This window comes from Mesoplodon densirostris, chromosome 4 (genome assembly GCF_025265405.1).
Source record: "Mesoplodon densirostris isolate mMesDen1 chromosome 4, mMesDen1 primary haplotype, whole genome shotgun sequence".
NCBI classification, from domain to species: Eukaryota; Metazoa; Chordata; class Mammalia; order Artiodactyla; family Ziphiidae; genus Mesoplodon; species Mesoplodon densirostris.
This window is the reverse complement of record NC_082664.1, coordinates 125,096,668-125,124,399: the sequence shown is the minus strand read 5'-3', so window position 1 is coordinate 125,124,399 and position 27,732 is coordinate 125,096,668. Positions and strand designations below refer to the sequence as shown.

Here is a 27,732-nt window from a genome sequence, read left to right as displayed (position 1 = left end):
CTTGTTCTAGTCTCTTGTGGCCTTTTGTAGTGTGTTAAAATTTTTCCTAGATCTTATACATTAGGTCTTATACATAGATCTTATACATTTCTTGTTACACATATTTAGCTTTTCTCCTTGCTATAGTAAATTTTTTATCCCACCATGTTCCTAAATTTGCTGATAGTTTACAGTAGTTTTTCAGTGGTTCTCTTGGGTTGTCTAGGGGTGCTATCTTATCATTTGTGAGTAGTGATAATTTTACCTATTTATTTATAATTTTTATACCTCTAGTATCTTTTTCTTTTCTAATTACTTTGGCTAGTACCTCCAGGAAAGTGTTAAATAATAGTGGTGTCTTATTCCTAACTTTGATGGCAAAATGTCAAATGTTTATCCATTAGATACTTTGGGTTGGGAAGGATAGCTTTTTTCTGCCAACATTTTATTAATGCAACTTTTCAAACATACGTCAAAGTTTAAATAGTTCTGCAGTGAACACCACCTACATTCTACCATTAACAGCTTACTCTACTTGCCAAAACTGGGTGCCCCATTTGTTTGAGGTAGGGAAGGGGCTTCAGACAGAGAATTCCTTGGGGATATTCTGTGCCACTGGCACAAGACCTGGCATATGCCAAGTCATCAGATGATGCTCAGACGTACTGAAAGTGAAGTAGAAGGGAGCTGAGATTTTAGGACATGAGTTGGGTGGGGTGATGCTCATGTGAAAGGCAAAGGATGACAGCCTCCCCTATCCCCCAGTGTTCGAACTTACCGGACCCAGGGAGGGGGTGATAGCATTTTCAAGAGACAGTCTCTTTCCTGACAGCTGGTGGGAATTTCCTTTCTTCCTTTCTTTCTCCAACCCCTGCTCCTGCCCAGCTAACCCCTCCTGTCTGAGCCGAGACAAAGAAAGGGAAATGGCCTGAGAAGGTGCCTCCCTTCTCCCTGAGTGAGCTCTTCCTGGACAGCTGGAGTGGTCAGCAAGGCGGGGGAGGGGAGTGCTGAGGATTGGGGGATGGGTAAGGAAGGGGCCAAAGGAGCTTTGTGTCTCTCTTAACTCCATGGTGGACAGGAGGCCTCTGAATTGTCATTTTTAATGTATACTATTGCAGTCACCTCCTTGAGATAAATATATATATTTATAAAAGTAGTACACAGCTTTATGGTCAGAAGACTCGGCTCCAAATCTTGGCACGGCCAGAAACTAGCTGTGTGACCTTGGGCGAGTTACAACTCTCACCTTCTCCTCAGGGTCATGAGAGGCTCCACAGTCACAATGAAGTGCCAGTCTGCACGGCAAGCAGGCACTGCAGTCCCTCTCTCCAGCCTCGCCCCTCCTGGATCTCCCCTCACTCTCCCGGGGCCACCCCGACTCTGAAAGTTCCCAAGCCTTCCTCTCCCTTTCCGGATTAAGTTCACACCTACCTGGCTCCACCGAATGTCCCACCCCTCCTTCGGGATTCACCCCCTCCTCCATACCAACCCTGAGGCGTCCTGGTCTTTCCCACCTCCATGCCCTTCCCCCTCCCCTTCACGTGGAGGAACCCTGCCTATCCTTTCCGCACAGCTTCAGGGCACCGCCTTGGGGAAAGCTCTCAGAGCTGCCTTGCTTCTCCCTCTGATCTACCAGTTGGTTCTGCTCACACCCGTCCCTCCCACTCGGAGGGTCTCCGTCTGTCTTCACACCTGTTCCTGCTACTACCTCCTGGGCCCCTTGAGGCCAGGGACAATTCCCACTCAGCCTTCTATTCCCAACAGCCAGGGTTCCACCAGGATACTAGACCGAGATCTTTTTGGATGAGGAAACCTCTTGAGGCTCAGAGTGGTGACAGGTCTTAGCCAAAGCCCCAAGTCTGCCTGACTACAGATCTTTGAAATTAAACCCGTGGACAAGGGATGTGATGGGTCAGGCCCTGTGGACAAGACAGAGGCTTCCGGCAGATCCCAGCCCAGCTGCCCACAGCCATCCCCCTATGTGGAGAATCAGCCAGCTTGGGTGTCTGGAAGCAGTATCCGGTGAACCAGCTTTGCACTGGGCTTCTCTGCTCACCCATGTACTCCTTCTCAGCCTCAGTTTGCCTCATCTGTGAGATGGGAGAGTACACTGAAGCCTGGGGTAATGTGGCATTGACTCACGCTGCAAGAATGCAGAAAGAGCTAGTTCTATATTTGTGGGGAGGCAGTTGCTAAAAAGGGAGAGACTTCAGACCGGTTAGGTCTGTCTCTATAAAAAGAATTAGAATATGTGTCCATGAAGTCATAGGCTTTGGGGCTAGAATCCTGACTCAGCTGCTTCCCAGCTGAGCTATAGACCCTAAAACCTTGGTCTTCTTATTTATAAACTGGAAGTAATAAATCCTACCTGAGGGAGGGTGGGAGGGAGACGCAAGAGGGAGGGGATAGGGGGATGTACGTATATGTATAGCTGATTCACTTTGTTATACAGCAGAAACTAACACAACAATGTAAAGCAATTATACTCCAATAAAGATGTTAAAATAAATAAATAAATCCTACCTGGCAGGGTTGTTATGAGAACAATAATCACGCACACCTGTTGAGCACGTGCAGCGGGCCAGGGACTGTTTCTTGTCTTACTGAATGCTCACAGCAACCCTGTGAAACAAAGGCTGCCCCATTTTACAGATGAGGAAACTGAGGCACAGGAAAGTGACGTAACATATCTAAAGTCACTCAGCTGCAAAATGATAAAACCAGAAGAAAATAAGAGGATGTAGGCCAAGAGGTTAGCAGGTTAGTAGTACCTGGCACATAGGAAGCCTCAGTCAGCGAGATGGCCTGGGTCGTCTGCCCCCGCAACCCCCGAATACCCAGACTTGGCAATCTGCAGGCATGGCTGGGGGTGGGAAGAGAGAGCAACAAGGGGAGCTACAGGAGATCAGAGAACCTTCTGGATCATGCATACAGTGCAGACAGGGTGCACAGACGAGGTCCCTGTTCTCAGGAGCTGTGTGGGCCAGTCACAGACAATACAAGGACACAAACTATAAACAAGAAAACATTCCAGTCTGTAAGATTATTTCAGATAGGGATAAGTGCTGTGAAAACAACAACAACTCAGTAATGCAGTAGAGACTTAGGAGGGATATATAAGATCAGATGGTTAAGAAAGATCTCTCTGAAAACTTGGATGGGAAGGAGCCAGTCATGTAAAGACCACAGAGAAAGGTGTCTTAGCCAGAGGGAACAGCATGTGCTAAGGCCCAAGATAGAAAAGAAGGCTGATGTAGGGGGAGCATCGTGCATGAGCAGGAGAGCAGTGGGAGATGCAGCTGGAGAGATAGGCAGGGCTAGATTACCCAGAACTCTAGAGATCTTATGAAGGAGTTAGGATTTTCACCTAACTGCAGAGGGAAGCCTTTGGAGGATTTCAAGCTCAAGCTTGCCTCTTACTTGAGCTGGCAAAGAAATACACATAATAATAGATCCCTTAGGAAGCCTGAGCCAGCACTCTGCCCTTGAGAAGCGAGACACCTTGTTTACACTTGGACAATAGCTTTTTTGCATCTGAGTGTTTGAAATCTATACTGGTACCTTTGCCAACTTACAGATGGGTGGACTCCCTAATGGGAATCTTGACAGGGCCTCTCTCTGTCCAGGGCAAAGTGGGTATAGGTATGAGGAGTGTGGTAGATTATTCTGGCCTAGTGGGTGGAACATATTCTCTGAAAGCAATTGCAGTGCTTTGCATAAACACAGGAGTGGGCCAGGGCCAGGAGAGCTAACAAGAGGAACCCATTCCCGTGACTGCCCCTGACTTCTGGTGTGTCACTGGGTGGCCCCACTTTGAGAGCTATGAGCAAAGCTATCTCTGAGCTAACTATGATTCTGTGCCCCTGGGCCAGGAATAAATCCGAACTTACTGGAAAGATCATCCCAAGGGTGGTTCTTTGGGTTCAACAAAGAAATTCCTAACAGTTTCCTGCTAATAAAAAGAGTATTTATAGATAACCAACTAGATATGGAACTGGATAGGGACCAAGAGACAAAATAAAAAAATTTAGAATCATTCGTTTTTGTAGATGGATCAACAGTGAAAAGGAACACTAAATGCAAAGAAGGATTAATACAAACAGCTCTTATTAAGAAAAAGATAAACGTCCCATGAAAAAAGTTTGCATAACTCATATAATGAGGTAATTCACAAACAAAGAAATGCAGATGTCCAATGAGCAAATGGAGACATAATCAACCCTTCTAGACATCAAAGATTTGCAAATAAAAACAATAAGATCTTATTTTCTTCATCTAAAAATAAGCAAATTAAAGATATTACAACATCCTGTGCTATCAGAGGTGCGAGGAATGGTCTTGAGTTGTTGATGGGAATATAAATTAGTGCAGCTTTTTTCAAGGGCATTGAAAAATGCATAGGAAAAGCATTTTTTTTTTTAGTGCAGTCTCGTTAACCCAACATTTTCACATACAGGAATTTATCCTTATAAAAATATTACAAATGTGTGCAAAGATTCCACTGCGTTGACCATAACCTTTTTAAAGTGTTGGAAATTATGAACTTCTTGTTGATCCAAAAGTAGGGGATTGCTTTATGTACTGTGGTACAGCCATACTATGAAATAAAATACAGCCAATAAAAATGGTGATGTCAAAGAATATTTAATGGCACAGGAAAAAACAAAACTCTCCAGCTGGGTATAAAATGGAGCTGATATTCACCAGGTCATAATAGCAGTTATCCCTCATCTGTATTCCCCAACTTTCCTTTTTCTTTTTTTTTTTTAACTACTTTTTTTTTTTAAGTGAGGAGGGGGCCTCTGAAAAGTCAGGGATTAGAGTTCATACTGGGTACCCAAGAAAGTTCACATATCAGGTTCACTCCTCATTGGCTGTGGACCCACATGTAGGTGAACGTCTCACCCACATGGCTTAGCTCTTCTGTGCCTCAGTTTCTCATGTCAAAATCTGAGATGATAATGCCTGTTCTGCCTGTCTCATGACAAATGGAAACTATGTCTGTATTCGTTTCTACTATTGCATAGCAAATTACCCCCAAACTTGGCTGGGAAGTTCTGGCTCAGGATCTCTCATGAGGTATGCAGTTAAGCTGTCAGCTGGGGCCACAGTCATCTGAAGGCTCAGCTGGGGGAGCTTGTTTCCAAGCTCACTCATGTGGCTGATGGTAGGAGGCCTTACTGCCTCACCACCCAGGCCTCTCCACAGGCTAAGTGTCCTCACTCATGGCAGCTGGCCTCCTCTGACTTGTGATCCAAGAGAGGAAGCTAGCCCAAGGCAGAAACCACAAGCTTTTGTAGCTCTCACTGCATTCTTTAGCATCGCACACAATGACGCTGGTGCAACGTGGGAGGGTACAGTGTGTACACCAGGAGGTGGAGATTGCAGGGGGCCATCCTGGAGGCTGCCTCTCACCACATCCCAGGGTTAAAGGGCTTCACAGGAAGATGTAGTGTTCCAAGGCTGTGGGGGGTGCTGTGCATCAACTCACAAAATTCTGATTATGCCTGACTTTTGGGGGAGCCCTGGAGAGCCTGAGGGGGCGCCCACAGGGATAGTGAACAGGAACGAAAGGCCCCGATTCCACTTGTTCACTGAGTGCAGCTTGGGGAAGACTCACACCAAAAATAATAGTGATTATCCCTGAGGATAGTAGAATAACTGGGTGATTTGGAGTTGGGGTTTGCGTGTGTATGTGTATGCTTTGGGGGTGTTTTCAAGTTGTCTTCTTTGAGTATGGGTAACTTTTGAAATTAAAACAAAAACGTCTTAAGGTCAGTGAGTCCATCTGACTCTCAAAAGAAACCATAAATCATACAGTGGCTGAGCTTTGGAAGTGAGAAGAAAAGGCAGCATGAGAACCAGGAAGAATCCTGGTCCAGGATGAGAGGCCTGGGGAGAGGTGGAAAGGGAATGAGAAAAATTGAGGCACTTCCGGATTATGAAGTGGGGACCTGCCACCCTTGAACCTGTCCTCTCCTCTCCCCACCAAATGTCCAGGCGTTATAGGTGGAATGGTGAGAGCCAGGGGTATGAGCTCAGTGACTCTAAGCAGCCCCCTGCATGGCAGTTGGGTCAGTACACTTAGTGGAAGGTGTCAGGTGTGGCTGGGGCTGAAGATGAGCTCAGGTGGAAGTGGGTGAGTGTGCAGCAGCCAAGACAACCCAAATCCTAAGGAAAAGGTCTAAGAATAGGTTGTAGCTTGGAGGGTGGTAAAGCAGTGCTATGAGTACTGGAAACCCCCCAAGAATGGGGTGCACACTTCTGCCCTTCAGTGGTCACTGTGAAAGGGATGTCGTTTGGAATGTCAGAATTGGAAGGAGACTTAGATTGATCAGAATCCACCCCATTAAGCAACCTCAGTGTCCATCGACAGGTGAATGGATAAAGAAGATGTGGCACATATATACAATGGAATATTACTCAGCCATAAAAAATGAAATTGAGTTCTTTGTAGTGAGGTGGATGGACCTAGAGTCTGTCATACAGAGTGAAGTAAGTCAGAAAGAGAAAAACAAATACCATATGCTAACACATATATATGGAATCTAGAAGAAAAAAAAAAAGGTCCTGAAGAACCTAGGGGCAGGACAGGAATAAAGATACAGACATAGAGAACGGACTTGAGGACACGGGGAGAGGGAAGGGTAAGCTGGGATGAAGTGAGAGAGTGGCATGGACTTATATATACCACCAAATGTAAAATTGATCGCTAGTGGGAAGCAGCCGCATAGCACAGGGAGACCAGCTCCGTGCTTTGTGACCACCTAGAGGGGTGGGATAGGGAGGGTGGGAGGGAGGAGATATGGGAACATATGTATATGTATAGCTGATTCACTTTGTTATAAGGCAGAAAGTAACACCATTATAAAGCAGTTATACTCCAATAAAGATGTTAAGGGTTTCCCTGGTGACGCAGTGGTTGAGAGTCCGCCTGCTGATGCAGGGGACACGGGTTCGTGCCCCGGTCCAGGAAGATCCCACATGCCGCGGAGCGGCTGGGCCTGTGAGCCATGGCCACTGAGCTTGTGTGTCCGGAGCCTGTGCTCCGCAACAGGAGAGGCCACAACAGTGAGAGGCCCGCGTACCACAAAAAAAAAAAAAAAAAAAAAAAAAAAAAAAAAAAAAAGAATCTGCCCCATTGTCTCATAGGTAAGAAGTAAAAACCCAGAGAAGGAAAGTGTCTTGCCAGAAGTCACACAGCACTGCAGGTGGCCAACTAGGTACAGGACTCCAACTCCCAAAAACTGGCAGATTAAAAAAGTGCTTGACTTTTTCTGTGTGGCCTGCAAGCAAAGCTAGGTGCTCATGGTGAGAGTTACAAGAAGGCAGATTTTCATCTCAATATAAAGAAGAATGTTCTAGTGAGTATATCACAGTAGTAAGCTACAGTTGCCTGGAAGCATCCAAGCCAAGGCAGGAGTGTGTCTCAGGAACCAGAGCCTTAGGAAGAGAGAGCTGGCGTGCTAAATTTCCTCTCACCGTCTAGAATTCTGGATGCAGCTGAGAGCAGCGCAGCCACCGCCCTCTGCTGGTGGAATGGCAGTAGCACAGCTTCCCCTGATTGTCCACTATGCCATTCCTCTGGTGCAGGGAGGCTTTCCAGATAGGAAGCAACCATTTGGGGTCTGAGAGCTCCCTGCTGAGGGGACTTCAGGAAGACAGTAGATGTATAGCCCCTGCACATATGTACCAGAAAGGCGGGCAAGGTCAGCAGAATGCCCCACCAGTCTCTGTGACGTGGAGGGAAGCCAGTAAACTGCGCACAAGTAACTGACGTGTGCCCTGTGTCTTCTCGGGGTGACCTTACTGCCCCCTTCTGGAGCATGGCCTCCAAAACTGACAGGGCCGGGACTGGGGACTGACCTGGGTGTCTGGAAACCTGGGTGTGGCCCTGGGCATAGCATCACCTACTGTTCCCTGGGTGACCTTGAGTAAGTGGCCTCGCCTCTCTGGGCCTCACACTGATGGTGAGAAGCTCATGGATAGGGGTGCCTCTGTGAGACACAGCATGAACAACACCAAACTCAGTGGTGCCCAATGACCTCATCAGGCAAGGTCTGAGGTTAAGAGTTCATAAGAATAATAATACGATAATTGACCCAACCACCTTATTCTTTCTCTTTTTCTCCCCGTCTCCACCGTTTCCACTAGTGCCCTCATGCTCTTTCCCCTGAGTTCTGCCTCTAGGAAAGTTCCCAAAGCTCATTCAGAATGTGTTGGCAATGACCAACAACATCTCCCACCACTGTGCCCTGCTCAGTTGTGTCTATATGTTAAGAGCAGCAAGGTGTAGACCCAAAGGAATGAATCCCTAATGGTGGAATTTCAGATCTGAGTCAACTGGAGAATCAGAGTTCTTTTTATAAGGCAGAAAGATCTTACAGTCAAGAAAGAAGGAAATCTTTCCCCCTCCCTTTTGTGCTGGTCAGACCACAAGCTGGAAGAACAGTATTGTTCTCAGCTCCATGAGCCGTACTTTAATTGGGAAATAGAGCAGAAGGTAATCTGAAGAAGGCAGCCATGATGGCGAAAATACTTCTGATCCAGCATGAATTGGAGTGTTTGTATCCCCCTTCAGTCTGCTCTGGAGTTCCCTTTCCAGCGTCTGCTTTTTTGCTTTGCTGTCAGTCCTTTGTGAGGATTTCACAGTAACTGAAGGGAAACAAGCTTGTGTTAATTCCCCTTCCTCAGTGAGTTCAACCTCTGCTTGGGCCTGCAGATCTGTCCCTTCCTCTAGCTTACCTTCCCAGGGAAAGCATAAGCTTCTGAGGGCAGGAACAGCATCTCCTATTCACAGGCAGGGGTGCCTTGGTGTCTGGAAAGAGCTGGGGACTTGGGGGAAGGGTGTGTAATCCTAGGTTGTAGTTTCAGCCCTGGCGCTTTTTTGCTGACTCACCTTGAGCAAGTCAGTTAACCTTTCTGAGCCTCAGTTCTCTCATCTCTAAAATTAGGGGAGTGGTGAGACTCAAGTAAGATGTTAGTAAACATGTTTGTAAACCATAAAACCAAGGTCATCGATAGAATAATACACACACACATATACCCAGCACCTGTTGTCATCTGTAAAATGTCATCTGTAAAATGAAGGTTATAGCAAGTTAATATATGTTTAAAGTGCTTAGAAAACACGAATACATAGCAGGTGTTCAGTAAATGTTAGCCATTATTACATCACCTGGAAAGAATTCACTCACTCATCCAATTTTTACTGAGTCCCTACTATGTGCCAGGCACTGTTGGAAGCAGTGGGGACCCAGCAGAGAACAAAACAGACAAAATTCTGACCTTTGTGGAACCTACATTGTAGTGGAGGAGACAGACAATTAAGTACATCATAGAGTGTAATAGAAGTAACTAAGGCTAGGGAGAAAGATAAATTAGGGAAGCTGACAGAGGTATGGGAGGATGGAGGGAAGTTACAACTTTAAATAGGGTGGTCAGGGAACTTGATTGGCTCGACACTCGAATTAGATGTTCATCCTGGTCCAATCAGCTGAATGTATGTGTGTATTGGGAAGGTGGGGGCGGCGGGCAGATCAGGGAATCTGATTGGCTCAGCTTGAATTAGACGTTCATTCTGATCCAGTCAGCTCTCTGTGTGTGTGTGTGTGTGTGTGTGTGTGTGTGTGTGTGTGTTGGGGATGGTTAACACGACTTCGAGCCTCAGCGTCTATGAAGGCCGTAGTGAGGGAGTTGTTATGAGCTGTGTAGATACTCCAAGAGAGGACGCTGAATTCAAGTGGAACCTCTTCTTCCTCGTCCTGGCCCACCTTGGCCTTCAGCTAGCTGAAGATCATTGTCTTCAGTTGTCAGGACTGAGGTGACAGAGGGTGACCACCTGTCCCCTCTCCTCCTCCTGAGCCTTCCTCCTGCTTCCATGGCTGAGTGGCTAGCTCTCCTCTACCGTCACGTCAAGAGCAGATCCTGATCCTCTGGCTCAGCTGGCCACAGGGTCTCTGCAACTGTATAAAGACGTGAGGCTGGATGGCGCCAGGGCTTCCTCCCCTTCCCAGGCAGAGTTCAGGCTCCGTGAAAAGCCCTTGCCTCCTGGGGCCCAGCGAGGCCCAGAGCCTTGGCCAAGGAGACTGATCGTGGCCTTCTGTAACAGACGAGAGCCCCCCTTTGCACCCCAAGTGCCACTGTCCCTTCCTGACTAAGGCTTAACATGCACTCGGCATCCCCAGGAGAGTCGCTCAGCACCCATGCCGCTGCCGCTAGCTCATTCTGCAACACGGGTGGGTTAGCCCCTTGCCACCCAATCTGGGGAGACCACCAAGCCAGGCATGGCCTAGCGCTCCACAGTGCGGAGTGTGGCCTCTGGAGGACCAGGAAGCCCCAATTTCTACACCGATGGGAGCCCTCTCTGCCGCTTCCCCACACAGAGCCCCCAGGAGGTGGCCATGGGGCCACCAGGCAACCTGAGTGTGCCAGGGATCAGCAGGTGGGGCAGCCAGGGCCAGGCTCAGAGGAGCGGCCCACACCGTCTCCCATGGGGAGCCTCCAGACACACAGGCACCACGCACCCCACCCCCGGCCTTCATGGCTGTGTCCCCTAGTGCCCAACGCAGGCCAAGCCTCACGTCCCATTTATGTTTTGAGAATTAGAGTAGCCCCAGGTCACTGGAAACATAATGGATCTGGCTAGAGGCCAGGTGGCAGGCGTACCAGGGGATGTATTCCCCTCCCCGCCCCCCCTGACAGCCCATCTTGGCTTGACAGTAGGAGCTAATCCCTGCCCTGGCCCTCCAGGTGAGTGAGGGAGGGTGTGGGCCTTCCTGGAAATGTCACCTGCTTCCCACTCATGCATTCATTCAATAAATATTTATCAGTAGAGTCTACTATGTGCCTGGCACTGTGCTAGGTGTTGGGGATACAGCAGTTAAGAAAATCACATATTGTCATGGAGCTGGCCTTCGGAGGAGGGGTTTCTTCTCTAGGTGGCCAGTGCCAAACCCAGGAAGGGTCCTTGTCTGTATCTGATGAGCATATGGGTGGAGGTTCAACTTATAACCATAGACCATCAGAGCTGGAAGGGCCCTGATATTTCAGTTCTGTTCACCAGCCACTTCTGGGCATGTGTGCAGGGGCTGTGCTAGGTCTGGGGTGTGAAGATGGGTTACACACACGCCCACCCTTGGAGAGCTCACCATCGGGTGGGGAGACAGAGCCGTGAGACACTGAGCACAGGGCAGGGGAGGGTGTGCTCCTGGGGGCAGTTGCTGTGCAGAACACAGGGGTGGAGGGGGCACTCAAACCCTCATTTTGCAGATGATAATGATAGCTTATATTGATTGAATGCTTATTTGATGCCAGGCGCTGTACCCAGTGAGCTTATGTTTATTGTGTCACGAGGAAACTGAAGCCCAGGAGGAAGGAACTTGCTCAGTCACTCATCAGTGAGAGCAGAGCTGAAACTGGACCCTGGAGCTTCAGAGCCTGAAGTGCTGCAATAGGTTCCTTCTCCCACCAGCCCCAGCTCCAGCCCCTGAGGATCACCAGCCTCTGCAGATTCAGCAGGGAGAGGGCTTGGGAGAGGAAGGGGCATCTAAGGACTGGGCTGCTCACTTGCTATTTAAAGGGCATTTTCAAGGCCATTGAGGTCCCAGGGCCATTGCCTCGGAGGTGGTACAGCTCCTTCTCTGGCCTCTTAGATGTCCCTGATGGAGCAAGGCTGAGGGTCTGAGCCAGATGGCCCCTGCTCTGCCCATGCATTTCACAGCTTCCATGGGGCAGTGGCAGCCCAGGGCTGAGTCTGTGTGGTGTCTAAGCAAGGAAGACAGTGGGTGTTGGGCCTCAACAGAGTCTGCATGCTCTTGATGGATGGTGGGTTCGCTCAGTCGACAATCCCAAAGAGGTAAGGCAGAGGAGTGGCCCAGCTCGGGAGAATGTGGATGATACCCTGTGACCGTTCCCACTGCTGACAAAAGTAGCATCTGTGCAACTGGCAGCATGTGTTTGAGGAATCATTTGATCTTGGATATAAACTTGACATTGTATTTGTGGCCAGAGGGCATAAGAAGCATGTCTTATACTTCTTAGGTTTCACTTGTATCCCACACTCTGCTGAGAACCCTCCGTGATTATCTCATTTAAGATGAAGGTACTGATAATCTCTTGGGAAAGACAAACAACAACCATGAAACAAAGCAAACAACACAAGGCAGTGCTAGATGAAGAAGCAGGGCAGCATCATGGCTAAGCCCAGAGCACCACAGAAGGCTGCACACTGTGTGAATGGGACCCCCTTGAATTGTGCAGTGTACAACCCATGCAACTGTACAGGGGACCTGATTAGGTCCACAGTTTATGGCATCATTAATTCATTCAAGAAAAATTTACTGAGAGCCTGCCATCAGTCAGGCATGATTCCAGACGCTGGGGTTACAGCAGAGAACTAGACCAAGCACCACACCTCATGTAGCTTACATTCTAATTCAAAAGTCACACAGACTGAAGCTTGAATCCTGGCCTTGCACTGTGTTAATTAATTTCACTGAGCTTCAGTTTCTTCATCTGTAAAATGGACACAATGATATGTACTTCATACAGTTATCATGGTAAATAATTGAAGTAACACTTGGTTTCAGGCCTGACATGTAGAAGACCCTCAGTGAATGACTGCCAGTATTATCACAAATGGTGGGTTATGGGGAGAAGGGCTTGTGAAAGCAAAGGAAAAGGGAAATTACAACATGTGGAGAAGTCAGATGAGACATCTTAGCAGGAGCAGGAGTCAGGGTGCCTCTGGAAAGATGATTAAGGTTTGCAGAGGCCCAGGTCCTTCCAAGGATGGGTGTCGTGAGGAAGGTGGTGAGGCTCTCATGGGACAGTTTGGGGACCATGTTTTCCCAATCCCAAGGGTTAGGAAACACATGATCTGGCAAAGAAGTTCTGTGTTTCTTCTAGATGTGAGAAGCAGTCTGAGAAAAAAAACGTGGTCATCAAAATATTGGGATTTAGGGAGATTTCAGTATTTTATAGGGACCTGAGACACAGCATTTAAAATTGAGAAGTATGACCCCAATAGAGTTGAGCAAACTGGCTGCAAAGGTTGGGTGGGGGAGGGTGGGGAACAGGGCGTGTGGGTCCCTCAAAGGCCAAGCAGACGAGCTGGATCTGATGAGGTAGGGATAAGGGCGCCGACCCAGTCAAGATCCCTGACTAGCCACAGAAGTCGCCCCTGGCCTTTCTGAGCAGAAGGGGGTTTGGGGCCTTCACAGATTCAAGGAGCTGGGGGCAGTGGAGAATTGGACTTGGAACACAGGTGAGCGCCAAGTCAGCTCCTGGGGGCCCAGGGGAAGTTAAATCAGTCCTTGGCCATCCCGGGTGGAAGGTCTGATTGGCCAAGCCAGGCTACGTGTCCCTCCTTGGCCAGCAGAGGACCCCGGGTAGGAGGAGCCCCATTTCAGCTCTCGCGATGGGGGGTAAGGCACTGCATCCCATCAATACAGCACACAGTGGGAGAGTCCCCCCAAATCAGGAAGGGGGCTTGGATACCCAACTGCCAAAATTCTTACAAATGGTTCCAACCGTGGAAGGTTCTGGAGGAGTTGCATAATGCAAGTGATCATTATAGAGCGCCGAAGTCACACTGGGGTTTGGGAAGAGGCAAGCGCAGAGGAGAGCAGTTGGGACAGTGCTGAAGTGCCTCCGCGGGGTGTGAGCATGGTGGGCCTGGAGAAGGGGCAAATGTGTAGGCATTTGTGAGGATTAATTTATCAGAGACCTCTGGGAATCAACTCTGAATGCGGAGAGGTACCGCGATCTCAGAGGCTTAGCAAACAGCTGTCAGAGCTCTAGGGGGTCATGTGGCCTTAGGCAAACATTCAGACTTCATCTCATTTCCCACTCTGATCACCAAGGATGGCAGGGCTCAGGAGGGATGCAGTGGCAGTGAGCTATTAGCAATGCCTGCTGTAGAGCCTGAAGCCTGAGGGGTGGCAAGTGTACCCTGTGTTTGTTCTCACTAGCCCTCCAGAATGTCTCCACTTTGCAGAGGGAGAAACTGAGACACAGAGACTTGTCCCAGGCCACCCAGCCAGTGAGCAGCAGAGCTGAGATGAGCCCAGGGCCCCTGACTCCCGGGCTGCTGACCTGTCCGCTGGGAACAGAGCTTTAGTGATGTTCCCCGAACCCCAGGTGGGCTGGCCGAGAATAATGGCCCCAAATGAGTTTCTTTCATTCTGCAGGAGAAGTAAGTATGTGAGGAGGTTGCCGGAAGGGCTTCAGGCTGGAGGGTCCACCTTTCTCTCCTTTTCCCTGGGCCAGGTGGCAAATGGAAAGAGGGATTTTTATCCTCTTGACTCTGCGGCAGGGGAGAAGGGCAGGGCTGGTGTTGACAGCCTGGAGGTGGTGCGAGCACTCTTTCGCTTTTGCTTCTCTGCCACAGCCAGAAATCTGCTTTTCTACCAATTGTAAAAGAAAAACTATGGTTTCCCCCACAATTTTCATAGATGCTGCTATGTATTTTTTGCCAATTCTTTCACGTTTCCAACAGCTATGGATTTTGGCTCACTCCCCTCCTTCCCCACTGTGGGACACTGGGACATGATGGGGTGACTTGGGTGTGAGGGACTCTCCTTCTCTCTGTGGTCCCCAGCCCCATTATACTTAGGCCCATGGGGTAGAGTCCAGACTCCTTCATGAGACCAGCAAGTTCCTGAACCCTCTGATCTGGGCCTTTCTCTATGGCCTTTCTCTCTACTTATTTGGCTTTCCCAGATATTCCTCAGCCTTTGCAGGGGCTGGTCCTTCTGGGTCCTAAGCATTCCCCACGCCGTCCCTGGCTGTGTGCTATCAATCCTTCGGGCCTTCCACACCTCCTCTGGGAAGGCTTTCTGGATTTCAGAGCCTCAAGTACTTGCCCCTCTCCTGTGCTCTGGCATTTCCCCCACCAAAGCACAGCCCACCCTGTACTTTGTCCAGCTCTTTGTCTGCTCTTTGTCTGTCTCCCCTGTGAGCAGCCAGGGCTAGAAATCCACACCCCCAGGACACCCCATCAAAAACCACCCCCAATGCAGATTCATCAGGCACACCGAGTTTGGAATTTTCTTATTTTCTTCATGTGTTTTAGCACAGAGTTTTATAAGAAGGGGCCAGTAATCAGGAAACCACAGGGGCCAGCATGAGCTCTGAGGTCCCAGGCAGGCCTCTCCCCAGCACGCGCACGCATGCACACACACACACACACTCATGCATCCACTGTTCCTCAACTTCTTCCTATCCCAGCCTCAAGGAGTCTGTTATCTCTTCTGCTGAGCTCTGCAACAGGACACTGCCCAGGACCAAGGACAAAGGTGGCCCCATCACACTTCTTCCTGGAGCCTGGGAAAACCGAGTTCATCTTCAAGTGCTCAGATACCAGGAGAAACAGAATTCCTTACATCTCTTCCCCAAACAAACTCCCCTGCCCCTGGGGACCCACTCCCACACTCTTCCCCAGTACATACGCACGCACACACGCATGCACACACACACATACACACTAGGGATTTCGACTGGAAAAACCAGCAAACCCTTTCCAGCTTGAAAAACACAAAGATAAAAGACTGGGGGGAAAAATCAAAACAGGAAGTCATGAAGTTGGGAGGCTTCCTGAGGTCTCGCCGTGAACTTCTGTCTGACTGGGTGACTGACTTCAGAGCATCACAACCTTTGTTGCACATGCTGCCATTTGACTGTGAACCTACCCTGAAGCTCAGCCCTAGATCTAGGATTTCTCAAGGTCAGAAGAGCAGGATCCAGAATTATCTCCCGGCATGAGGAAGATAGAGGGATGTGTCTGTTCCCTGGATGATATTTTCTGGGTGACGAAAATGGACATGCACAAGAAGGGAAGGGAGTCTGGTCTCAGGGAACAGCGTGAGTAGAGACCCAGAGGTAGGAAACAGGGTGACAGTCATTCACCCAGCTTGAGTTCTTGCTATGAGCTGCCACTGAAGGATGCTCTGAAGATGCCTGGGCCAAGGTCACTGTCTTCGTGGTGCTCACAGCCTGGTGGCAGGGATGAACCAGGAACCAAAGGTCATCTAGGTGGCGGGAGCATTGGAGGCTAGGGGTGTGTGTATAGTCACGTGTGTGTCGTGCAGTGGGGTGGGCTGTTACGTCAAAGTGGGGTCAGGCTGGGACCACAGTAGCTCTGATGTCTCATAAGGAGTTTGGCTTTTAAAGTCGAGATAGTTGGGAGCCATTGAAAGTTTCAGAGTGGAATAGTTATTGCAGCAGAGCTGTATGCTAGAAGAATTAGGCAACAGTACGTAAGATGGATTGGAGAGAATTGCAGAGGGCAGACACTAGAGGCAAGGGGACAAATCAGTGGACCCACTTCAGAAATCCTGCAAGACAGTCCTGGGAGCTCAAGCATGAATAAAGCCCTCTACCCAAAATAGATCTCCTAGAGGACTGCCCAGGAGTCTGAAAACCCAGGAGAGTCCACTTCTGGGCCAAATGGCTATCTCTAAAGGCTCCTGTAAACATGCACATAGATGACCCACAAGGAGAAATGGACTGACCCATTACCCCCCCAGTGTCCTCCTTAGAAGGCTCCCATTTATGATATACATTATTTCAGATTAACGGGCTGAAGACAGCAGGCCACTAAAGTGTGGGACATGAGCCCAGTAAGTTCTGATTGGGATGGAGGGAGGGAAGGAGTGCAGTCAGAGGCCTGGGCAGAAGTGGCGTGGAGAGAAGCTTGTATGGAGGGGGGCTGTGTATAAATGTGTGAGCGTGCGTGCCTGTGTGTGCAGCTGTGTTGGGGACCGTCGCTGGCAGATTGGGCACCCTGGGGTGACAGCAACCCGCACCTTGGACGAAGGACACCCAGTATTTAGGAACATGAAACACCCCTCTCACCCCTGCTGAGAAGGCCACAGTGGTACTCGGAGTTCTGAAGCTGCACAAACTCGTTCTAATGTCACTGCGACGTGGGGTGACCGGAAACTCAAGTTTCCTCGAGTCACCCCTTCCCTGGGCAGTAATAATTAGATAATGCATGTGTAAGGGCTTTGTGAAGTGTCAAGGGCTGTGAGCTGGAGGGTGAGGCCTCCTTCACACCCTGGAGGCTTGGACACAGGGGGCCTGACTTTGCCCAGAGCTTTGGAGAGCAGGACTACAGTGCCCATTGTATAATAACTCTCATTTAATGTCAACTTCCATCCAGAGGAGAGAAGACAGCAGGCAGCCTACCTGGATGGTCTGGGATGCGTGGGGCAGCACGTGGAAGAGGGAGTGTGATGACGGAGGCAGAGGGGTGGGGATCCCCAAACGTCTGTCACACGGAAGCTTGGGGTGCCACCATCAGCTCACCCATCTCCTGTGTCTGGGTTATCCATTGCCCTGGGGCTTCCTTTAAATTGTACAACACCTGACGTGACCATTTATCTTCCTATTTGCTTTATCTGGGCCTGCATTAAACACGCAATACTGTTTTTTGATTTCTCACCCCACCCCCTGCACCTACATCGAGTAACACTGACAGTCTCCGCCCCTGTCCTAGAATGAATGAGTGCAGGCGCTTCCCTGAGGCCCCAGCACAATATGGAGCCTAGTGGTTCCCAAACTTCACTGCCCAATGGAATCACTTGGAAATCTTAAAAAAAAAAATACTGATGCCTGGCTGCCCACTCCCAGACACTGTGATTAAATTGATATGGGGTACTCATCGGGGCACTGGGGTTTTTTAAACTTCCCAGGTGATTCTAAAACAAAAGCAAAGTTTGAGAACCACTAGGGGGACGGGGGAGACGGAGTGGGGGAAGTGAGAGTCTTCAGGAGCAAGTATAATGGTCTTCACAGCTGAGTTGCCTGCCAGCCCCTTCTGAGAACCTTATGAGAAATTCTGAGGCCCTACTTCTGATGTATGACTTTCCCCCCTAATTTATCAAGTCTCTCACATTCTGAAATAGGAGGGCAGCATAGCCAGACAACAGCCAGTGCAAACTGCAACTCCTCCCAGCCCAGCTGCATCACCTTTGGCAAATCATGGCCCAGAGCTTGGTTTTCTCATCCATAAAATGGATTGTTACAGGAGGGTTGTAAGGATTTACTAAAACTTAAAAAAAAATTTTATTTTATATTGGAGCATAGTTGATTAACACTGTTGTGTTACTTTCAGGTGACAACAAAGTGATTCAGTTATACATATACACGTATCTATTCTTTTTCAAATTATTTTCCCATTTAGGTTATTACAGAATATTGAGCAGAGTTCCCTGTGCTATACAGTAGGTCCTTGCTGGATTTAATAAAACTTTGTTTCAGACTTAAATACAATGATGTATACAAATTGCTGAGCACAAGGCACTTTTGAAGCACTTGTCAAATGGTCCTTTATCACCATCGTCTTTTTTGTTATCATTAGTATTTCCATCCCGTGACTTGACGTGCATCCCTAACTTCTGTCCTGGTACGCCAGAAGCAAGGCCCTCCAGTTGCAGGTGTGCCTGGCTTCATACAGTAAAAAGGGCAGCCACGAAGAAGCAGAGAGGGCATTAGCCCAGAGTCTAGGAATCTGGGAAGCCCGGAGAGGCTAAGGGCCATGTTCAAGGTCATTCAGCTGGTGAGGTGAATTGGGACTAGGCCTAGAAACCCTACCTCTTGCTCAGTCTGTTCTTTCTGCCTCACTAAGCTGATACCCCAGGTAAGAAAACATTTTGCTTCTGTGTACAGAATTCAGCTTTGCAGCCATGGGAAATTCTAGGAAGCTGAAGCTGTAGTGCAGGTTGTTTTGAAAATATCTCATCCTCAGTCACTTCACTGGGTTCAGATAAAGCCTGGACTGAGGCCCAGGGCATGCGCCGTTCCCCTGGCAGCCTGCTGGGTGAGCCATACCTACCAACCCGCCAGGGCAGGGCCTGGCCTGCCCTGCCCACATGCACGCCACACACACGCACTCTAAAACCTATTTTCAATTAGTTATATAATTTTACTCAGTTTCAAGGATCTTATTTTCCCCTAAACTATCTGCATCGTAATAAGGGAGTAAAGAAGCCTATATAAGCAGATACATCTGTGTTCCACAGAAGCTTCTGGAACATAGATCTGGTCAACCCCAGTCTGCATCTCATTTCTGTTTGACCTGTTTGACCAAAACCAGAGAGGAATAGTTTTCAATCAAAACTGTGGTGATCACCTCCCACCTGGGGTACCAAAAACAAAAACAAAATAAAAAACTATGGTGAGTGTGTATGTGTGTGTTTTAAATAACATCTATATCTTTAATAGAAATTGTAAATGTTCATTGGGGAAGAATTAGAAACCACATATCCAACTAGCCAGAGATTGCAACTCTTAATTTTTTTATTATTATTATTATTTTTTTATTTGGTTGCACCAGGTCTTAGTTGTGGCAGGCAGGCTCCCCAGTTGTGGCATGCGAACTCCCAGTTGTGGCATGCAATCTCCCAGTTGCAGCATGCATGCAGGACCCAGTTCCCCCACCAGGAATCAAATCTGGGCCCCCTGCATTGGGAGCACAGAGTCTCAACAACTGCGCCACCAGGGAAGTCCTGCCACTATTAAATTTTGATGTATTTTTCTTTTAATAGCTAAGGATCATTTTGCATATATAACTTGATTCTGACTATTTCACTTACCATTAGAGCTTGAGCAATTCCCATGTCATTAAATATTTTTTGAAAATATGATTTAAATTACCTCATAATATTCCATTATATTGGTATTCTATAATTCGTTTTGGCAATGCCCCATTGTTGAGCATTTATTATTGTTCCCTATTATAAATAACATGGCACTGAGTGTCTTAGTATGCTTTCCTGTTGACTGGGATAAATTCCCAAAGTGGAGTTATTGCTCAAAGGCTATGAACCTTTTAAAAGTCTTTGAGACCCTGTCAAATGGATCTGCGGGAAAGTTGCCATGCTTCGCACTCCCCTGCACCCTGTTGAGAGGCCATGTCCCAGCACTCCCCAACTCTGTCTTTGGCAGCTCAGCTGTGTTTGACATGCAGCCTGATCCCCAGCACTGGGCTCCTCCTTGAGAAGACTTGGGGTACATAACAACTGCCATCCAACATTTGACATTGAAAGTCTGTCCCAGTGAAGGGGGATTGGATTTGTCCTGTGAGGCCTCCAGGATAAGGCCCATCCTAACAGCATTAAGATCTCCCTAATGATTATAGATGCTGTGTAACAGGCATCCCGACCCCACCCCATGCAGCAAGGTCTGTGCCCCAGCTCTGTTGAGACTCAAGCTCTCTTTGAGGTTCAAACACCAGCTGGCAGGTTAGACCCCAGGACCCCTGAGAAGCCTCCCACTGGGACAATTCTGTGAGCTGACCATCTCAACAGTGATTCTAAAGTTATAAAACAGTGCAAAACCTTGACTCCGCTCCTGAGAAGCTCTTTACACATCTGTTTTCTCAGATGTAAGGTGGGGTTGTTATGAGGATTAAATTTGATGATATCTGTAAATCAATATAAATTTGACTGTATTAATATATTAATAATAGCTATTAGTGTTGGCTTGAGCCCAAGTATGAGAAGGCAGTATTGGGTAGCAGTTAAGAACCAGATTCGGATTTGGTCTCTAGTCACACCCCTATCTGGAAAGTAGAACAGAAAACAGAAGCATTTGGAGGGTCTGAGGAGAGGATTGTTCACATTTATTTAAATTCAGAAAAAAAAAATTTCAGAACAAGCTTCCTTTAGAACACCTATACATGCACTTTATTGGTTTGTTCTTTAATTTTCATGTCTATCAGAGTAATAATTGTGCAGAGTTCATGAAGTCTAATAGTACTGCAAGGCCTATAGCACTACAAGGGAGGGTTGGCTTATACCAGGTCATGAGAGCTTACTGTTAAATTTTTAGGAGTTTTGCAAGCCAGTTTTTAAACACGACCATTATTAAAAATTAAATTATGCAACTTTCAATTAAATGAATGATGTTAAAAACAGAGGTACTAATGTTAAAAATTTATTCCTTACTATCTTACTACTATCTGGTGTGCTACTGTGAGTCTCTTTTTTTTTTTTTTTTTTTTTTTGCTGTACGCGGGCCTCTCACTGCTGTGGCCTCCCCCATCGCGGAGCACAGGCTCCGGACGCACAGGCCCAGCGGCCATGGCTCACGGGCCCAGCCTCTCCGCGGCATGTGGGATCTTCCCAGACCGGGGCACGAACCCGTATCCCCTGCATCGGCAGGCGGACTCTCAACCACTGCGCCACCAGGGAAGCCCTGTGAGTCTCTTTTAACTCTACTTTTGGTGAGATCACCTTGGTAGCTTGAAGTTAGGCACAGTGGGCATTTGCCACTGAAATTGGCAAATGTTCCAAACCATGGCCTTTTTTTCCCTGGAAAACCAGTTGTTAAACATTTACCAGCACACCAGGGCCTGTACCCTCGATCCCTATCCTACTTTGCTACGCCCCTCGTTTCCCACTCCCTAAAGGTAGCTGCTTCCAATGTTTTGAGCTGTTTCTTTTTGTACTTCTCCTCGTATTTCTTAGTTACGTGCTTTCACGGCTATGTTTGGTTTTTTAAATCTTAGACATTGTCTATTGACTTCCTATTATGGAAGATGAGGATCTGGCTGTCTACCAGCTCTATCTCCCCTCTTAACTGTACACACACACATTTTTCCTACCTCTGCCTTCCCAGTATATTATAGCACAACTCGTGTTTAAATAAATATTCAGGATTTACATTATTACCATGATGTAAACATTGTACACAAGTCATTATCACTATGATTGTATTAGTTTTCTTATACAGCTCTTTTCCTGGAGTGAATAACTGCATTTTAAAAGTTGCATGGTTTCTCTATAAAACTGTGGCTTTCATACTTTTCTTCTTAGCAATGAAATTTGTCTTTCAAACAAAATTTGGGGAATTTCTTGGCAGTCCAGTTGTTAGGACTCAGCACTCTCACTGCCATGGGCCCAGGTTCAATCCCTGGTCAGGAAACTAAGATCCCACAAAGCTGCACGGCACAGCGAAAAGAAATTTTTTTTTATATGAACTCTATAAAATGGGAAAATCAAAGCTGCCAGGTTGAAAGGAGGTCCCTCCCCTTGAGGATGCTGCATATAGCAGAGCAGGTTGTGCACTGCACATGACCATGACCAACAGTATGATTCAGTCATGAAAATCATCATTACACACCCCTTTGGGGGAAGGCATTCACAGAGGTCCACCTGTAAGGATACATTACGTCGGAATCATCCGCTACTAATTCCCTTCCTGATGCAGGGCCCTGACCTCTCCCCATTCTGAATCCATTCCAGTGATGTGGCTTCACCTGTCCCTCCAGGACATCACCTGCAGGCTGCTGACCAGAAGCTGCTGCTAGCTGATGGCCACCTGTTGACTGATTCAGATCTGCCTGGTTGCCAAAAGCTTAATGCAGATAGCTTTACTCAGGGGCCACTCAGGGCAGCCTTTGGGACCAGATATAAAGAGAGGAGGCTCTGTCAGAGAGCAAGTGAGCTGTGGAAGCAGACAATGCAGGGCCCGTCTGCCTGTGGACGTCAGAGCTGGAGAGAGGGGAGCTGGCTAGCAATAAGCAGTAGGATTCAGCTCAGCTTTGAGGGCCATACCTGTGTGGGAATCCTAGCTTTGCTTTTAGCTGGGTAACCTTGGACAAGTGGCTTAACCTTTCTGGGCCTTAATTTTCTCATGCGTAATTCCCAGGGTTTTGTGAGAGTTACAGAAGCTGCTGTGTAACCCTAATAAATCCCAGGGCCACATGTGGCTTGGTCTCTGCTCAAGAGTCTCAACTAAAGAAACATAGTCCAACGGCCTAAAAGTCATTGAAAAAGATATTCCAATTCGAATTGCATCCCTCATGGAATGTCAAAGGGGATCCCATCCTTAACTGAGAGCAATACACCCCCAATCCTTTTCCTCCATCCTCTGATTTCCCCCAGTGTACAGTGTCAGTGAAGTTCTTCTAAGTACAACCTCCAAGGCCTTTTGCCTCTCTCTTTCTCTGCCTCATTCCTCACCCTCCATACCACTGCCATTTTCTCTAGTTTTTTTTTTTTTTTCCTCTACGCACCTTGCCATTGCGGTATCACAAAAAGTCAAATGATGTGGAGATGAGCTGATAGACATACAGGCAAGAAGTGGCTGGGGAAGAGGTTATGGCAGAATGCACACTCTGAAAGAACTCTTGCCCATCACACTGGTGAAGTAGTGATATAAGGCACGTGTAGCAGGGGCTTGGCAAAAACTGGTTGTCTTCCTCCTTATTCAGTTGAAGAACCTAAAGGACGGTGAGGTTTGACCTGCCTCAGGTGCCTCTGACCACCTAACCACTGTTAGCAGATGGGCAGTGACTGGAAAAACCCTCCCTATTTCCTCCACACCCCACAAAGCTAATATTAAAAAGACCTGGGAATGGAGACACAGCCTCTGCCTGCAATTTCCCCTCCCTTCCCTGCTGCCTTTATAGACAACTAAGCATGGAACTACCCATTACCCCCACACCCTTTGTTCCATCTTTTGTGGACTTCATCCCCCCTGCAGGATGTCTTTCAAGTCATGTACTGAGCACCCACTGTGTGCCAGGCTTGTAAGGAGCTGGAGATTCAGAGACAAGGAAGCCTGTCCTCAGTTGCTTATAGACAGATAGAAACAGACTGCAATTCTGCATGATGGTGCCTATAATAGAGGGAAGCACAGGATGCCCTGAGCTCACAGAGGAGTTCTTAATCCATTGAGGGATCAGGGGAAACTTCCTGGAGGAAGTGTCGTCTAACCTGTAGGATAATAACTAGTATTGTATATTGAGCATTCACTGTGATGACAACCTCCACACTAAGTACTTTGCTAAGCACATTAGCTCATTTAATCTTCACAATACTAATGAGGAACCTCTCTCATGACAGCTGCACTCTCAAGCTTTCCAGCTGATTTTGTATCCATGTGTCTGAAAATAAAGTTGCTGAAGCCTTAAAAAGAAAGAAAGAAAGAAAAAGAAATGAGGAAACTGAGGCTCATTGACTTTCCAAAGGCCACCAGGCTAAAAAGTGGCAGAGCTGTGATTCAAACACAGACCTGTGTGGCTCCAAAGACTATGCTTTCAGCCACAGGGCACTGGGTACAGGTGTTTTAAGATGCACACTGAACAAGCATGCCGCGTCTGGGAATGGCACCGCTCACATCCCAGGCAGGATAACATATGAGAGTGTATGGGTGGACCCTGAGATTCAGGCCTCTCTGCTCATTCCCGGAGCAGCAGGAAAGAGCCTCCTCTTGATCCAAACCTGGCTGTGTCATCCGCCCTGAGAGGCAGCAGGGAGTACAGGCACATGGCCCAGTAACTACCAGGGCTGCTGCCCACCAGGCTTTGGTCGTTCAGGTGGATAGGTACACCTTACCTTTAAACATTTTTACTTGAGGAAGGGGCACCTTTCTCTAAGTTGCACACAGGTGTTGTGTGGACACATATGGCCCCACCCACCACCCTGCTGTGGGACCCTCCCCACGACCATTCGGTGTTGGGAGATTGCAGCCACAGAGCAATATGGCTCAGCTGGATGCAGGGACCCAAAGACATTAGTGGGCCCTCAAGGACCTTCTGGTCCAGTATAGAAGCCCAGGATAAAGGCTCTTCTTTCAAGTCACCCCAGGGTCATCAAACTAATTCCCTTCTCTCTCTCTCTCTCTCTCTCTCTCTCTCTCTCTGTCTCTCTGTCTCTCGCTCTCCCCTCTGCAGACGGGCAGGATTGAACCCAACTACCCCAAGGTCTGTGGTCACCAGGGCAACGTGCTGGACATCAAGTGGAACCCCTTCATCGACAACATCATTGCCTCGTGCTCAGAGGACACGTCGGTGAGCAGGAGGGGTGCTCCCTGGGGAGGGTGGGTGCATGGGGGCACCTCCCTGCTTCTTCTTGGAGGCCTTCCTCCCTAAATTCCCTCCTTATCCCTTCTTTGCCCTTCGTCTTGTTCTCTTGGTCATCCCTTCAGCTAGCCCCAGGATGGGGAGTTAGGAAGAGGACAGAGGGAACGAATCCATGGACGATTTGTGCCCTTAGCATGATTTCATTTGGAGGTGTTGACTTTGTAGGTGAGAATCAGAAAAAAAAGATTAAGTGTGTGATTTGGCACTCATCTGTAGTCTCAAAAGGAGAAGGATAGGAAGAGGAATATGGACAAGGAGGAAGGGGGAAAAGGGAAGAAATGCATGAGCCATGAGGAAAAGAGGCCCTGGTCTTGAAGGCTGGGCAAGTGTACCATCTAGTTTTGTCCTCTGTGAGCCACGGTTTTAGGGAAGGACACTGGGCTGAGAATTGTCATGACTTATCCAAGGACCCAAATGGTGGTCCAGGATTTGAACACCATGTGTTCCACCACTTAATGGGGAGAGAGAAGAAATAGGAGAAGGGAAATGAAGAGGAGGGAACAGAGGGGAGATGGAGGGAAAGGGAAGAGGGAACAGGTAGGAAGGATGAGATAGAGGGAAGAAAGGCGGCAGAGAGTTTGAAGAGGGGAGTTGAAGAATCCAGGGAGAGTAAAATGTGAAGCCGCTGTCTGGCCACCCTTTCCCCAGGCTCTGCTGACTTTCATACGTGGAGGTAGAGTCAGGTGTTGGCAGCAGGCTCCGTGTTTCTGGAGAGGGGCCCCATGCCTTTCCTTAGTTGCCCTTAAGCAATGTCAACACCCCAGCTTGGAAGCAAGAGGGGATTTCAGAGCCTCAGCTGAGCTGGTGAGGAGGGGCTGCTCCAGCCCCTGGTGTTCCCGGGTGAAGGAAGATCAGGCCTCAAGCACCTCTCTAGTGCCCACTGGCATAGCCTGGGTGCAGGTCGTAGACTCCCAGGATATTGGAACTAGAAGGAACTTTGGAGCTCATGTCTCCTGTCTTTCCAGACCAGCCTGAGAGCTCCTGAGAGTAGAGGCCATGGCCTTTTTGGTTCTGAATCCCAAGCATCCAGCACAGAGCCTAGTACATGGTAAATACATAGTAGGTATTCAATGGAATGGATACCTGGATGGATGGATGGATGGATGGATGGATGGATGGATAGATGGATGGAGAGATGGATAGATGAGTGACTAGATGAATGGATTTTTGGATGGATGATTACATTGATGGATAGAAGACTGAATGGATGGATAATGGATAGATAGTTGAATGGAAGGAGGAAGGATGATTGGATGAATAGATGACTGGATGAAGTGAATGGATAGATGGATAGAATGGAAAGATAAATGAATGCATGAGAGAATGAATATAGCCCAACTAATGAATGAGATTCACAGTAAATAGTCTCCATTGGTTAATAAATTAGGGGGTATGGAGGAGGTCAGCTGGCACAGTACCTAATAAAAGGGAGTGGTGAGGAGGGGCTAAAAGAATGGGCTTGACCAACTCCTGAAGGTCAAAGCCCTGAGTCAACCCAAGAGGATTCCTGAGAGCAGCATCACCAAGGGCAGGGCCCATGTGAGCAGGGAGGGCAAGAACTTGTGATGGGCACGATCCATCAGGTTTGGCTACTTTCTTCAACAGACAGAGACAGTGACCAGGGGTCAGAGAACCGACAGGCCAGAGGATGAGCACAGGGTGATGGAGCCCAGGACAAGTGAGGAAACCCAGAGGGCAACGAGGACACTGGTTGCTTCCTGGGCTGAGAAGGAGGCAGCTGGGGTTGATGGGGGCTGGAGAGCTCAGTGGTCAGTATAGGTTAGGACTGGGCTCAGTGGGAGAGAGGGCACTTGGAGGTGCTGTCCATTGTTCTCTTCTGGGTGCAGGGAGTCCAAGGAGTGTCAGTGACCACAGCCCGCTCCATCCCTGCTTGTGCTGAAGTGTTGATCCACTGTCACTGGTCATTGAAGAGCAAACACCCCTGAAACTCAGGGCTGCCTTACACTGACTTTTCCAGCCACTCTGGGCTGGACACTCTATACGCCATTAGCCCTCATTGCCACCCTGTGCGACAGGCATTGCCACCCCAAGCTGAGGGCTGGGGTCAGGTCACAGAACTAAAGAGTAGGGAACTGCTGGCCCCAGAGCCCACACTCTTCCTGATCTATGAAGTCTTGTGATGACATGAATCCACAGAGTCCATGTTGGAAGCCTCAGGCCCCTCCTGGTGTCTCGTATTTCACCAGGGAGCCAGCTGGGAAGGAGAAAGGCAGTGTCCATCTGGGTGTGGGGGGACAGGTTAGGCTGGGCTCTCAGAGTTGCTGGCTGTCCTGGCTCCACCTCAGGTCTGAACTTCCTGAATCAGGGTGAGGGTGGGAGGGGTCACTCACCCTGATGGCCCTGCCGGGTTCTAGCTCAGCACCTTATTTCACCTGAGTCAGGTGCCGCGTCCTCCAGGACCCAAACTAATAAACCAGACGCCCATGCTGTGTGCTCAAGAAAAGCATAGGGCCCAGCCCTGGCCACACGAGCCAAGCGGCTCTCTTCAGCTTCACACACACTGGACCACAGTGTGCCTGCCTAGGATGCTGGCTTCAATGACAGCTTGACTGTGGACTCTGCTGGACCTGAGATTGAATCTCAGCCTCACCATTTACTAGCTGGGTGACCAAGGGCATGTTATGTACCCTCTCTGAGCCTCAGTGTTGCTCCTCTTTTTATAGCAATAATACTGGTACGTCCCTTAGGCAGTTGCTATGAGGATGCAAGGAGGTCTGTGCCTAGCACTATGCCTGCAGGTCTCAGGATGCAGAGTGAAGTCGTTGCATCCACAGAAGGTCAGACAGAGGGCTATGTGCACAGGGAGGACAGAGGAATTACTTTTGGCCGAGGTACAGGCAGGGTAGAGGGGGTTAGAG

At 48.5% G+C, this 27,732-nt stretch overlaps 1 protein-coding gene across 1 annotated transcript in view; it reads left to right on the top strand.

The window, feature by feature from the left end:
* The window catches only part of CORO2B (coronin 2B), a 135,187-nt gene that overhangs the window by 85,254 nt on the left and 22,201 nt on the right, over positions 1 to 27,732 (top strand). The window contains exon 3 of the mRNA XM_060095203.1: positions 24,665 to 24,781. Coding sequence (XP_059951186.1) covers positions 24,665 to 24,781 — 117 coding nt within the window. The remainder of the gene's footprint in view (positions 1 to 24,664; positions 24,782 to 27,732) is intronic.